Source organism: Alexandromys fortis, unplaced genomic scaffold (genome assembly GCF_014885135.2).
Source record: "Alexandromys fortis isolate MF-2015 unplaced genomic scaffold, M_Fortis_MF-2015_v1.1 scaffold_284, whole genome shotgun sequence".
NCBI classification, from domain to species: domain Eukaryota; kingdom Metazoa; phylum Chordata; class Mammalia; order Rodentia; family Cricetidae; genus Alexandromys; species Alexandromys fortis.
This window is the reverse complement of record NW_026068160.1, coordinates 547,082-560,362: the sequence shown is the minus strand read 5'-3', so window position 1 is coordinate 560,362 and position 13,281 is coordinate 547,082. Positions and strand designations below refer to the sequence as shown.

The 13,281-nt window shown below is 57.3% G+C and overlaps 2 protein-coding genes across 2 annotated transcripts in view; both read left to right on the top strand.

Moving 5' to 3' along the window:
* The first annotated feature begins 1,816 nt into the window (after nucleotides 1-1,816).
* On the top strand, nucleotides 1,817-11,265 carry Iqcn (IQ motif containing N). The gene is made up of 3 exons (XM_050127701.1): nucleotides 1,817-4,222; nucleotides 4,262-5,206; nucleotides 9,902-11,265. Exons 1-3 carry the CDS (start codon nucleotides 1,817-1,819, stop codon nucleotides 10,865-10,867), a joined length of 4,317 nt encoding a protein of 1,438 aa, XP_049983658.1. The 3' UTR covers nucleotides 10,868-11,265.
* A 412-nt stretch (nucleotides 11,266-11,677) lies between these two features.
* Nucleotides 11,678-13,281, top strand: part of Cist1 (colon, intestine and stomach enriched 1) — a 4,172-nt gene continuing 2,568 nt past the window's right edge. The window contains exon 1 of the mRNA XM_050127741.1: nucleotides 11,678-11,903. Within this exon, the coding sequence (XP_049983698.1) occupies nucleotides 11,678-11,903 (226 nt within the window). The remainder of the gene's footprint in view (nucleotides 11,904-13,281) is intronic.

Here is a 13,281-nt window from a genome sequence, read left to right as displayed (position 1 = left end):
CCGTGTGGTTTGCTGTTATGTTCGGATGAGTTTATTGCCACTTTGTATCTTTTCTGTGGACACGGCTGTGACAGCCTGAGAACTCAAGCCCTTTGCGTGGTATATTTGTCTCCATTTATCTCCAGCACCCCCAACTCTTTGCATTTAGACTGCATGTCTGGGGCTGCAGAGATGGCTCAGTGATTAAGAGCACTGGCTGCTCTTCCAGAGGACCCGGCTGGGTTCAATTCCCAGTACCCACATGAATGCTCACAACTGTAACTACAAGATCTGACATCCTGGGCTGGGCGATGGTGGCGCACACCTTTAATCCCAGCACTCGGGAGGCAGAGGCAGGCGGATCTCTGTGAGTTCGAGATCAGCCTGGTCTACAGAGCTAGTTCCAGGACAGGCTCCAAAGCCACAGAGAAACCCTGTCTCGAAAGAAAAAAAAAAAAAGATCTGACATTCTCACACAAACATACATACAGGCAAAACACCAATGCACATAAAACAAAAATAAATTTTAACTGGGTGGTGGAGTTCCAGGATAGTCAAGGCTACACAGAGAAACCCTGTCTCGAAACACAAAAATAAATAAATATTTCAGAGGCACATATGTGGTGGTGAAATGGAATTAGACAGGGTCGTGCTCTGCAGCCCAGGCTGGTCTTCAACTTGCAGAGATTCACCTGCTTCTGCTTCCTGTGTGATAGGACTGAAGGTGCGTCACCAGGGCTGGTCATCTTTTCCCTTTTTTATGTGTATAAATGCTTTCCCCGCGTGTATGAACACCACACGTGTGCCCGGTGCCTACTGAGGTCGGAAGAGGGCGTCGTGTCTGCTAAGACTGGAGTTTCAGATGGCTGTGAATCATGTGGGCGCTGGGAACCGAGCCCAGGTCCTCTGCAAGAGCCACAGCACTGCTAACCACTGAGCCATCTCTCCAGCCCCTGGCCTTTTTTTTTTTTTTTTTGATTGACATGTATTAGTTTGTGGATGTGCAGAAGGCAGAAGGTGACTGGCAAGGGTTGGTTATATCCTCCCCTCTGGCTCATCCAGCTTGGCACAGTTACTCCCCACACTGAGCCATCCTGCTCCTGTGGACTGCACTTCTGGCTACGTGCATGTGCCCTGGACGTGTGGCTCTGTTCTCGCCCTTCTAGACAATAAAGACACGGACCCCTTCCTCTCCCCCACCTCTCATGTGTCCTGGGACCCTCCTAACCCCCATTATATAAGTCCAGGTATTAATTGCCAAGTAGGCACCCCTTCCTGTGGGTTTCCTTCCTCCATCCTGCCTCCTGTCCTGCCCCCGCACGGTCCTCCCGACTGCATGCTCCCATGACCTGAGCTCATATTCCTCCCGCCGCCATTGGTATTTCTAACAGAACCAGCCCAGAGCGCTGCTGTGCACATTTCTTGGAATGAAGAACTGAAGACAGCCTCCTCTTACAGGCCGGCTTCCAAGATTACACCTTCTTCTGCTCCTTTCCAACTCTATGACCTCCAAGGTAAGGAGATGGCTGAGCCTGCCCTGAGGAGTGGCCTCTCATGCCCAGATTAAAGGTCCAAGGGCTGCTGGGTCTCTATCGCTCTCTCTGCACCTGTAATTCACAAATATCTCCAGATTGTACTCCTCAGCTTCCCCTCAGTGACCCCCACCCACAGTGTGTTACCACCACGTGTCCCTGCTGTTCATCACGCTTCCTTCTGCCACCCCTCCACACGCACCCCACCCCCACTAGCTCTCCATCCACCCACCACTCACCTGTCTGTTCATCTGTCTGCCCATCTCCCCCTACTACCCGCCCAGGCTCTGCCTCTCCGCTCAGGAATGGCATCGATGCAGCCGGCAGCCCCACTCCTGTTCCCAAGCTGCGTGTCATCAAGTGGGCCATGCCTCCCTCAGCCCCAGCCAGCAACCCCTGTTCACCAAGAGAAAGTGGCCAAGACATCTACTCAGACCCAGAGTGAGTCCTGTCTGCCGAGGGAGCCGGCAGCACCACCATCACGACAGGTGCCCCACCTGAGGGCCGTGGTGGAGAGCCAGGCCTTCAAGAACATCCTGGTAGATGAAATGGACCTGATGGTCTCGCGGGCGGCCACCGTCATCCAAGCCAACTGGAAGGGCTACCGGCTGCGGCAGAAGCTGATCTCACAGATGACAGCAGCCAAGGCTATCCAGGAGGCCTGGCGCCGCTTCAGCACGCGCCGGCTGATGCGCTCCAACAAGCTGACTGTAAGGAAAGCCAAGAAGGAAGAGGAGGACGACATCCCCTACCACCCTCCACAGCAGGTGCGCTTCCATGCCCCGGAGGACCAGCTGCCAGTCATGGTGAGCAAGGAGATTCAGTTCCCGTCCTCCGACAACCTGGTCCTTTCACACAGCACAGCAGCAGGTCCCTGTGCCAGTGGAGCCCCTAGGGGTGGCCTTGTGCCACAGCAGCCTGTGACTGGCAGATTCACAGGTCCCAAATATCCACCCTGCATGTTGACCAAGTCTGTCAGGAGCTCCTGTCTCGTCAGGCACTTGGAAGGGAGCAGCATGGAGAGCAGGCACACGGCTTCCAGGACCATCAAGTCGGAGACCCCAGAGTCAGCAGTGTCTGCGAGATATGGCCAGGCCACCCATGCAACGCTGAAAACCCAGACCCAGGTCCACATGGAAGTAGATGTCCCCAAGGCCCCACTGCATATGTATCCGGTCAACAAAACTCCTACCAAGGTGTGCCCAGTGGCCCTGGCCACAGTGGCTACAGTGGCCACAGCACCCAAGGGTCCACTGCAGACCTACCCCACATCCCCAGGGGCAGTCATGAAGATGCAGCCACCAAGCTGCCCGACCTCCCCGGAGACCAGGCCCCTGGCTCATGTACGACCCAACCCTTCATTCTCTAGCACTCCGCCCCAGGTGCGCTCTGTGGTCCCCATGGCCAGGGCACAGTCCCCAGGATCTGGTATGACCTCCACAGTCAAGGTCTCACCACGCCTAGGGGCTTCTGTCAATAGGGGCCCACTTCAGACTGGCTCTGGTCCCATGATGACAAAAACTTCACCCCAGATGCGTTCAGTGACCAGAAGTCAACCTCAGACATGTGCGGCATCTTCTTCATCCAAAGCCTCCTCCCAGCCGAGCCCTACAGTCAAACTCTCACTTCAGACTCGCCTGGCAGCCATGATAACCAGGACCCCAGCTCAGATACGCTCTGTGGCTGCTGTGCTCAGGACCCTGTGTCTGGTCCCTACAGTGACAGCCTCAAGTCCCAAGGGTTCACCCCAAACTTCAGTGGTTGCTGGAATTCCCAACGCCCCATCCCAGGTTCACCTGAGCAGCCCAAAGGCCAACGTCACTGTGAGCACCAAGCAGACCACTGCGGTCGTCAAGGTGACTTCTCAGGCGTACTTGGCTGAGGAAAAGGGCAGGTGTGGACCCCACGGACATCTAGGCACTGTAACTCCTAAACTTCCAGCCAAGTCTCCATTGGAAGTAGAGAAGACAAAGCCTGGGCCCCCAAGGGCCCCCAAGAAGGAAGCAGCTCCCAAGACTAACATGGCCATTGTAGCCAGGGCTCTGTCTTGGACAAAAGTGGCAGAAGACAGGAGCAGACCCTTGACTCAGACCCAGCAGAAGGCAGAGGTTGTGAAGGTGCACTCCAGGGTGTATATGCCTGAAGAGATGACCGTGACCCTGTCCCAGGCCCAGCTGGCTGTCCCCCTGACCAAGGCTACCTCCCAAGCCCAGCCACTCCCTGGCCACCCCAGGCCCCTGCCAGCCGCACCCCTTTCTAAAGCCGTATCGCAGTCATCTGGGCTGGCCACAGGCCTACCTGAGGGACAGTGCTCACCCGTAGGTCCCTCTGCTGCCCTGTCCTCCTTGTCCCTGGCTGCACACCTGATGTCACTAACAACCCAGCTCCACCCTGCTGGTGAACAGAACAGTTCCATGTCCCGAGCTCCTCTGGCCACATCGTGTCCAGCCACAGGCTCCCCTCAGGCACGTTCCCTGGGGCTGACCTTCGTCCCCCCTGAGGGATACCCAAACACATGTCCGCCTGCCTCTACTTCCCAGTACTTTCACCCCACGAGAAACTCATTGCAGCCGCCTCCACCTGCTGGGCATGCAAAGATTATAAACACCAAAATTACCAAGGCCACGTGCCAGGTGTGTCCCCCGAGTAAACTCAGTAAGGCCCCATCCCTGGCCCAGCTCATCACATGTCTGGCCAGGGTTCCGTCCCAGGCCCATCTGCCCATGGGGCTGGTGAAGGCTCAGTCTCAGGCCCAACTGACCTCCGAAACGGCCAAGTGCCTCTTGGCTGCCCACCCTGCCACTGACCTCAGTGGTAAGGCCCAGTCACAGCCACTCCTGAGCACATCCAAGCCATCTGCCCAGTTCTGGCAATATATTGGAACACTTAACACTGGACCCCATGCCAAGCCAGATGACAAGAGTATGACCCAGCCCCAGCTCCAAAGCCACGTACAAAACAAGGCCACGCAGAACCCACGCTCAGTGGCCACAGATACCCAAGGTATGCAGGTACCTCTGCTGACTCCCTCTGGACACCCTGTGTGCAATGGAGAATCCTGGGGTGACAGCGGACAGGCACGGACCCCACCTCCGCCCCCTAGGCCCAGCCAGGCGGTGTCCTGCCATGAAGACCTGGCTGCGTCCATTGCATCCCTGTGTGCAGACTTGGTGACCATGCTGGGCTCCACCGAGGACCTGCGGACACTCCTGGCCAAGACACTTTCTCAGGGAGAAGTAAGGACAACGCTGAGCCAGGCTCTGTCCCGGGAAGTCTTAGGGCCTTCTGTGGTCAAGGCCCTGCCTCAAGGCATGCTGGGAATGGCACTGATGAAGGCACTGTCATGGGGTGAACTGGGCATCTCCCTGTCACGGGCCCTGTCCCATGGTGAGCTGCGTCCAGAACTCAGCAAGGCCACACAGGGCAAGCTGGCTGAGGTCCTGTGCAAGGCCTTGACGGAAGATGAGAGGGCCACACTCAGCCAGGCGCTGTGCCAGGGTGAGCTGGGAGCTGTTTTCACTCAATCCCTGGCCCAGATGGCCCAGAGGACAGGCACCTTCCTCCCCAAGGCCACCTCGAAAACGGTGGGAAGCCGGATGACCACGGCGCCTGCCCCAGTGGAGGTGGCTTGCAGCGGGAGTCTGTCAGTTGCGTGGGGACCTGCGCTGGGCCCTGTCCGAGCACGGTGTAGCAAGGTCAGGCTACTATGGAAGGGCTTGTCCTGGGGGCAACATGACGGGATCCTGTGGGGGAAAGGGGATGGGACTACATTGGAGGGGTCACCCTGCTTGCCACAGCCCCCCGTAGGCTCCTTTTCTGGAGGGATGGTCACCAGCACTTATCAGTGTCCTCCACTGTCCCGGGAGAGGGATTTGGGATACTCTTCTGGTCTGTACCTGAGGCCATTGGATCTTGACTCCATGGCATGTGGTGAGGGTCCCCATGTCCCCAAGCGACCTTCCCAACAACCACCTCTTTGTCCATGGCAGCCGCTTGTTGCTAACGGTGCAGGCCCAAGCAGTGAGCAGCCATCAGTGGCTAGCAGCACAGCTCCAAGCTCCCAGCCACCTGTGGCCAGCAGGGTGTCCTACCCATGGGTGTCGAACCGACAGGGCGGCGTGGTGGCCAGCAAGCATTCAAGTGGTGTGGGTGGTGGGAAACACCACACGTCACAGTGGCTCCCCACCCCCTGTCAGGGCAGTGAGTGTCAGTGTGGGAACCTGGGGACACACAAGATGTTTCCCTGTGGCCGATGCTCTTGCAGAGTCAAGAGTCGCAGTTCCTCACCCAGGCAGACAGACAGGCAGGCTCTGCCATTGGGTCATAGACTAATGTCACCGCTGGGCCTTAAGAAAATGGTCACCGTAGTGAGGAACATAACAGATGGCGTAAATTCTAAAGTCTCCTCCACGTCCACCCCAAAACAGGAGAGGCATCCCCAAGTGTCCTTGACCCCATCCTGTCCCCAGGGTCAGGCCACTGGCCATCACATGTCCCTTCTGGATGAGTTATTAGCCACATTCCCACAGCACCCACAGATGGTGTTAGCGAAGAGCTTCCCCAGGGGTTCAGCTGCCCACTGCCAGAACAGCAGCGGCTCTCACAGCTCCCTGCAGAGCGGCAGCTCAGGCAGTCCCTCCTCGCCACCCAGCTTGACTCCTTCCGAAGTTCTGGAAGGTTTCAGGGAAGGTGACATGCAGGAGGGCCCGCAGTCAGTATTGAAAGAGTCCAGGGAGGCGAGGCACAAGCCCCAGGGGCAGCTGGAACAAGGGCTAGTCGGTTCTCAGCAGGCGGAACACCCGTCCCAACAGCCGCCCCTGGAACTTGGGTCCCTCCTCCTCCATAGCACCAGCCTGGCCCTGAATGTTCACTTGGACTCAGATAGTGGATCCGAGTACAGCACTAGGGACCTGATGGAGGCCTTGTCCTGGGACACAACTGCTCCTTGGGGTAGGAGTCGCCAGGTCCACACTCAGCTGGATCCTCCCCTTCCTCCGGACACACTGGCTGATGGGAGAGCCCCAAGCCCTGGCCAGGCACCTGAAGCCAGTGAGGAACCACCATGCCAAAGTCAACCATTAGAAGCTACGGGGCTGTGTCCTAGCTCACCGCAGCCTGCAAAGTGCAGTTCTGTGTCCCCAAGCCTGGCCCAGGCATCCATGGACACTGGGGTGGCCCCAAGTCTGAACCATCCACCTGTGGCCGCTAAGGTGTTCCCAACTTTAGCCCAGCCATCTATGGACACTGGGGTGTCCCCAATGCTGAGAGAACCACTGATATATTATGAGTTACCGACAAATTTTAATCAGCCATTTCTGTACTGTGGAGGGTCCCCAATCTATACCCAACCATATATGGCCTCTGGGGTACCCTCAAACTTTACCCAGGCACCTGGTACTAGTGTAGTGGCCTTAGGCAACCAGGCAGTGAACAGTGGGGTAGCTTCAAACCAGGCCCAGTTATGTGCCACTACCCACATGGCCCCAAGTGTCACTCAGTCCCCTGTGAACAGCTGGCCACCTCCTGGATCCTCTCCCATGCCTGTACAGGGTGCAGGGTCTCCAAACTCAGCTCAGACATCTGTAGCTACCGGGGTATCCCCGAACTTTTTCCAACCACTTATGCCCTACAGCCTGCCATCAAATTTCACCCAACCTTGTTTGGCCACAATTGTAACCCCAAACTTTGTACAACCATCCATGCCCCAGAGCGTGTCTGCAAGCCTAGCTCAGCCTTTTGTGGTTAGTGTTATGTCCCCAACCCTAACCCATGCATCCATGGCCGACAGGGCATCCCCAGCCCTCAGGCAGCCAACCTCAGCCAGCGGTCTGGTCCCTGGAGTGCTCCAGATGCCCCTGTCCAACAGGGCACCCCCCAGTCTGAGCTCTCCACTTCTGGCTCCCAGACTGTGCTCTAATCTTGTGCAGACATCTGTGGCTGCCTTGGGAACCCTGAGCCTGCTGCCGCCCACTGTGGTGTGTGGCATGGGTCATGGGAACAGCAAGTCAGCTCTGGGCCCCCAGCAGTGTGCACGTGAGGACAGCAGTGCAGCTCAGAGCCAGCCCTCCATGCCCTCTCCGTATGTGAGCAGGTTAGGCCAGCCCTATCTAGGAGTCTGCGACAGCTCAGGAGACAAAAAAATCAGAGGCCAGGCCAGCCCTCAGGATGCCACTGTCTACTCTGAGCCGACACAGTCCAGCAAGGGGCCCCCAGGTCCGGTAGTCCAGCCCATGGCGCCTGCAGAGGATGGTGGCCTGGCCTTAGGGGCTAGTGTCCCATGTCAGACTTGGTTCAGGGGCATAGCTCCAGGAATGCCTCAGGGGCCTGTGGCTACGGGACTGTTGCTGAGTATGTGCCAGAAGGAGAACCCAACCCCCATGGCTGTGGTGACTACAGGTGTGGGCCAGGGCCCGTGCCCGGCTGTGTTGCCGTCCGAATTCTTCCCACCCCATCTGGGCACCAGCTTCCCTCAGACCTGTACAGACCCTCAGCTCCTCTCTGTGGCCGCCGTGGTCTCACCCGGCTGTCAGTATGCAGGTGTGGACTTTCCAGAAGCAGCTGTGGCTCCTGTGGGTGGGGCTTTGGTCCAGGGTTCCGTAGATGGAAATGTGCCCTTGGCACTGGTCCCCAAGCCTGTGGTTGAAAGTGAGGCTCTCAGCCTTCCTCAAGGGTCTGTGATCAGGGGCATAGGAAAGAGTGTCCCCCCAGAGTCCATGGTGGATGTCAAGGCCCAGAATCTACCTCTAGAATCAGTGGTTAGCAGTGAGATTCGGAGACCCTACCAAGATGCTATGGCCAGTGATGTGGCCTTCCCACCTGGTTCTGTGGTCACTGGCATGGCCCCTAGTCACCCTCAAGAGACCAGTGGTAATAAGGAGAAACCTTTGCCAAGGTCCCATTCTCCAGGCCCACACCCAGGTAGTGTGGCCAATGGGATAGATCCTAGCATGCCCCTGGGCTCTGTGGCTCCAGCATCCATGCTGGCAGGCATCAGTCCACGGCCATATCAGGCAACAGAGGCTGGAGAGGGCTCCTGGGTTCCCTTCCTTTCACCCCATGTCATCAACCTAGCCAGTGTCCCAGAAGTCCAGAGAGTGGCCCAGGACCAACAACACTTGCCCAGAGTTTTGTTAAGTGCCTCACAATTTAGCCAAGACCCTGGGCTGACAAAGCTTGTGGGTGTTGATAACCCAACCTTGCCGAAGCTAAGAGAAGTCGATATGGTGTCCTGGACCCTGGAGTCTGGCATAGACACTGTCAAATCTGAAGGTCTTAAAATCATCCCAAGGACGGGCCTTGGCACCATGGGAGGCAAGAGCCATGAACTTGCGGCTTTGGCAAAGGAGGCTCCCAGCCAAGCTAGCGGTATCACCTCAGTTCCTGTACAGGCCCCAAGTTTAGGTGAGCACCCCAAAGCCAACAGCATCACCTCTGTTCAGCCCTTATCCTCAGAAAGCAGCAATGGTCCTCCCAGCATCCACCCTGCTTCTGGGCACCCGAGCCTGCAGGAGGTCCCTGTGGTTGGCAGTTCAAGCCTACCTCCAGCTTCCAATGTAATCTTGGTGCCACCACAGCTGAGTTCCGGCATTGCTGGCATAGCCAAGTGGCCACTGGAGTCAGAGGTCAGTGCAGGAGACCCAAGCATTCTCCAGAGCTCAGGGGGGACTAACTTAGCACCTCCAACTAAAAATAGGGCTTCTGGTGTCTCCCAGATGGGAGAACCCCAGCATCACACCGCCGCTAGAACGTCCTCCCGCTTCATCCGAGGCAGCCTTGTCTCAGAACTTCTAGAAGGTTCCATGGGCAGACTGCTACACTTCAGTAGCCCACTGAAGCCAGCATCTCAGCTTTCATCAGAGAGTCACAAGCAGTCCTCGGGGTCACCCATGGTGGGAGATGGAAGGGGACAGAAAGCATGCACAGGAGTTCAAGGGATGTCACCAAATGGCTCCCGGAGACCCCTTCTTGATGAGGCTGCCCACGACACCATACATTCGGGCCAGCCAGGAACAGGTCCGACCCTTATCACACACCCAGGTCAGAAGCCCACTTTTGTCACGGGCCCTGGAGTTGGCTATGATGGGGGCTCCCAAATCCCCACTGCACCGCATGGCTACAAATATCATGTCACAGTCCCTAAAACTAGTTTTGATAAGGGTCCCCGAAAAGTCCCCGCCATGCTCTATGGCCACAGACTTCAGTATATCACAATGCCCAAAACAAGCCTGGACGGGACGTCCCAGGCCCGCACCACAGCCCACAGCCAGACTCCCCAAACTGGCTTTGGTTCGGTCTCCCATGCCTACACACGCCACGGCCACAATCCCCATCTTGTCACACACCCTAAAACTGGCCATAATAAGGTATCCCCACCCCTCACTGTACCCCAGGGCCCCGTGGATGCTGGCCTGGCTGCTAGCCAGTCATGGAATACCAAAGTCCCCAACGTACCGGCCAGAGCCGCGGCAAGTGCTGGGCCACCCCAAGGCCCGTGGCATCCCAGCAGGGGCCACAGGCCCTGGGACCCCTCGGGGGCAGAGGCAGCGCTGGACCACAAGCCCTCAGCTGAGCTGCTGGTATCAATTTGCGCCATGGAGAAAGTTGTCCTCGAGGCTGTCGTCACCATTCAGGCCTGCGCACGTGGCTACTTGGTGCGCCGCACTGTGAAGCTGTGGCATCAGTGGGCCACCGTCATCCAAGCTACGTGGCGTGGCTACCGTGTGCGACGAAACCTGGCGAGGCTGCTCAGGGCCACCACCGTCATCCAGGCAGCCTGGCGCGGCTACTGCATTCGCCGTGACCGGGCCCACCAGGTGTTGCTCCCTACGATGTGGCCTGAGCACCGTGGCAGAGCCCAGGGGACCTCTGACACCAGGAACAGCTCTGAGCACCGCTGCTTCCTGTCCTGTCAACCCAATGTCTGCAGCGTCTGCCAGGCCCTGGGTCCTCGGGTGGCAAGTCCACCCAGTGTTGTGATGCTCGTGGGGTCCCAGCCACGCACCTGCCACGTGTGTGGCCACACACTGTCTACTCGCGTGGTGCAGGGCTTTGGCCAGGGCATCTCAGGCCAGTCTGGCTCTCGCTGGGCAGTGCCCCCTGCTCAGTGTCCCCTGCTCAGCCAGCAGCACAGAGCAGCCACTCTCATTCAGGCGGCCTGGAAGGGCTACCGGACCCGCCGACAGCTGAGCCAGCAACAGTCTGCAGCCAAGATGGTTCAGGCCACATGGAGGGGACATTATACACGCAGCTGCCTCACCACGGATGCCCTCTTGGGGACAGGAGGCCCGTGGAACATCTCCAGGGAGACTTCACGCCGTACCTCGAGGGCTTGCTCTTTGCACTGGCCTGGTGTCTAGGAGCTTGGCTGTGGGCAGAGACTCTTGGTGGCCGTGGTGTCCTGTGGCTCTTATGAATACAGTGCACTACAGCCTGCCCTGGTCACGTGTCTTGAGTTAAAACACAACAGGAAAGTCTAGCATGTCGGAGGCTTGAATCCCAGCAGCTCCAGCCCCTGTGGGATCTGCAGCCAGGGTTAGGGAACCCCAGTTATTTTCCAGGGTGTACAGGTCACTAGCGTGGAATCTTGTGTGTCACATAGCTAATGGCGTGGCTTATCTGGGGCTAGCAAGATGACCCCTCCTATGAAGGTGCTTGCTATTAAACCTGTCTTCCCCATGATGGGAAGAACTGACACCGCCCGCAGGTGTCTGTCTGTCTCTCTCTCTCACACACACACGTTTACACACACACACACACACACACACAAAGCACACATATATAACATACACATACACACATAGCATGCATACACACATGCACACAAACATACACACTCCCACGTCTGGCTGGGTGTGATGGCACACGCCTGTCACTTCAGCACCAGTGGTGGGGGCAGGAGACTCAGGAGTTTTCGGCCAGCCTGGGATATATTGTGAGACCATATCTGAAAAACAAAGATCAACAACCAAACAGTGAAAACATGCCTGGCCAGGCCCAACCCACTTTGGCTTCCTCTTGAGAGTACCTCCTTCTGAAACCGCTAGAAGGTTCTAGTTGTATCCACTGGTGAGGTGAGCCGGAGAGAGACAGAGGCATCCTCAGCCCCAGTCTGGAGGATCCTGGCAGCCAGAGACAAGGGCTTTCAGCTCAGGTTTGGGAGACCGTAGATGGGCGGTCCCAGAGTGGCTGGGGACAGGGAGGGTGGGAAGGGAACCCAGCGCCCTGCGCACCCCGCTCTCGCCGGTAGGGGGCGCGCGGGCGAGCTACCACCGGCCGCGCACCTGCAGCCTGGGCGCTCGGCGGGAATGGCGGGTTCCGGGCTACTGCCGCTGGCGCTGGCCGTGCTGGTGCTAGTGAGACCCAGAGACTCTTCTGTCGTCCTTGTAGTCACAGGTAAGCTGGTGGAGGAAAATGGCGTGACTCCGGGAGACAGCGGGGCTGGGGGCACAGGGCTCGGACCCTCCCAGACACCAGCAGGGTTGGTGCCCACCCCTGAGGGGCATCTGAGCTGGGACACAGGCCAGTGACCTCCCTGACACTTCAGTGAGGACGCCACCCACCCCCGGTAGTGGGAAGGGCAAGGGATCGGGCTTCAACTAGAAGTCAGTGGCCCCACAGCTACCCCCGAGACGGCTGAGTTTATTGTAGGTGATGGTTTCATTTCCAAAAGTGCCACATTTATCTCTGGAAGCCGGGCTGGCTCCAACCTGTGGACGACCTTATTAGGGTCGATTGACAGGAGTTGGCACCCGCCAGACTTCCATTTTGGAGACTGAGCAAAAGTCCGATGCCAGGCACACTGCCCAGAACGGCCCTACTCTGTGTGTTACTTTCAAGTAAACCGTGAGACCTGCTCAGTGCTAGGTACTTAATAGGCTCGGTGTTTGCCGCCCCTCTAAACTCTCTGGTTTCTTCAGCTCACCAGGACCTTAGTTTCCTTCAGAATTCCAGTTTGGATTGGGGTCGGCTATGGGGCTTGAGCCAACTTCACTCTCCCAGAGATTTCCCAACGGCGACTCACACTCCTAGATGCTTTTCAGCCAGGGAGACCGAGGAGTGGGAGGACTCAGCTCAGCGCTGCTCCCCGCACTCGGGGCAGCACAGAGACCTTATTTCCTCATATCTACTGTGTGGGGTGAGGCTAGGAGGAAACAGCGTGCATCGTGGGAAGAAAGGGCATGGGAGGGGCAAAGCCACCATGAGTGACCTTGTGCCCCGCACACCTGGGTTGGAGCCACCGGATCTGGGAAGGAAGACGTAGGGGCTGGATCAGGAACTCTTTCCACGGTCTCTGAACTCCTCCAGGGATGGGGTGTGAACCAGGGAGCCTCAAGACACAGTGTCAAAGAGCTGATTGCTGGGATTGGCAGGGGCTAGGGTATGTCTCAATGGTAGAGTTTGTGGCCAGCATTTGGGGCAGAATTCAAATCCTAGTATAGATCAGAGTTCCTCAGTTCTCAAAGCTCTAGAAACCTGGATGGGGTGGTACCTTCTCCTGAGGAATCGAGCTGAGACTCAGTTTCCCTCTTCTGTAAAGCGGGAGTCACAGTCAGTGCCTGCCTCCTAACAGGTGGCACTCGGCCCAGATCTGAATCAAACCAAAAAAAAAAAAAAAAAAAAAAAAAAAAAAAAGAGATGGGGTGGGGGTGGGGAGGCTTTCACAAGCTGAGCAGGACTGAGATCAAACCATAAGCAGACCACCTCCCCCCACTATCCTAAACACCTCTCCTTGTTTTTTGGTTTTTTTTTTTTTTTTTTTTTTTTTTTTTTT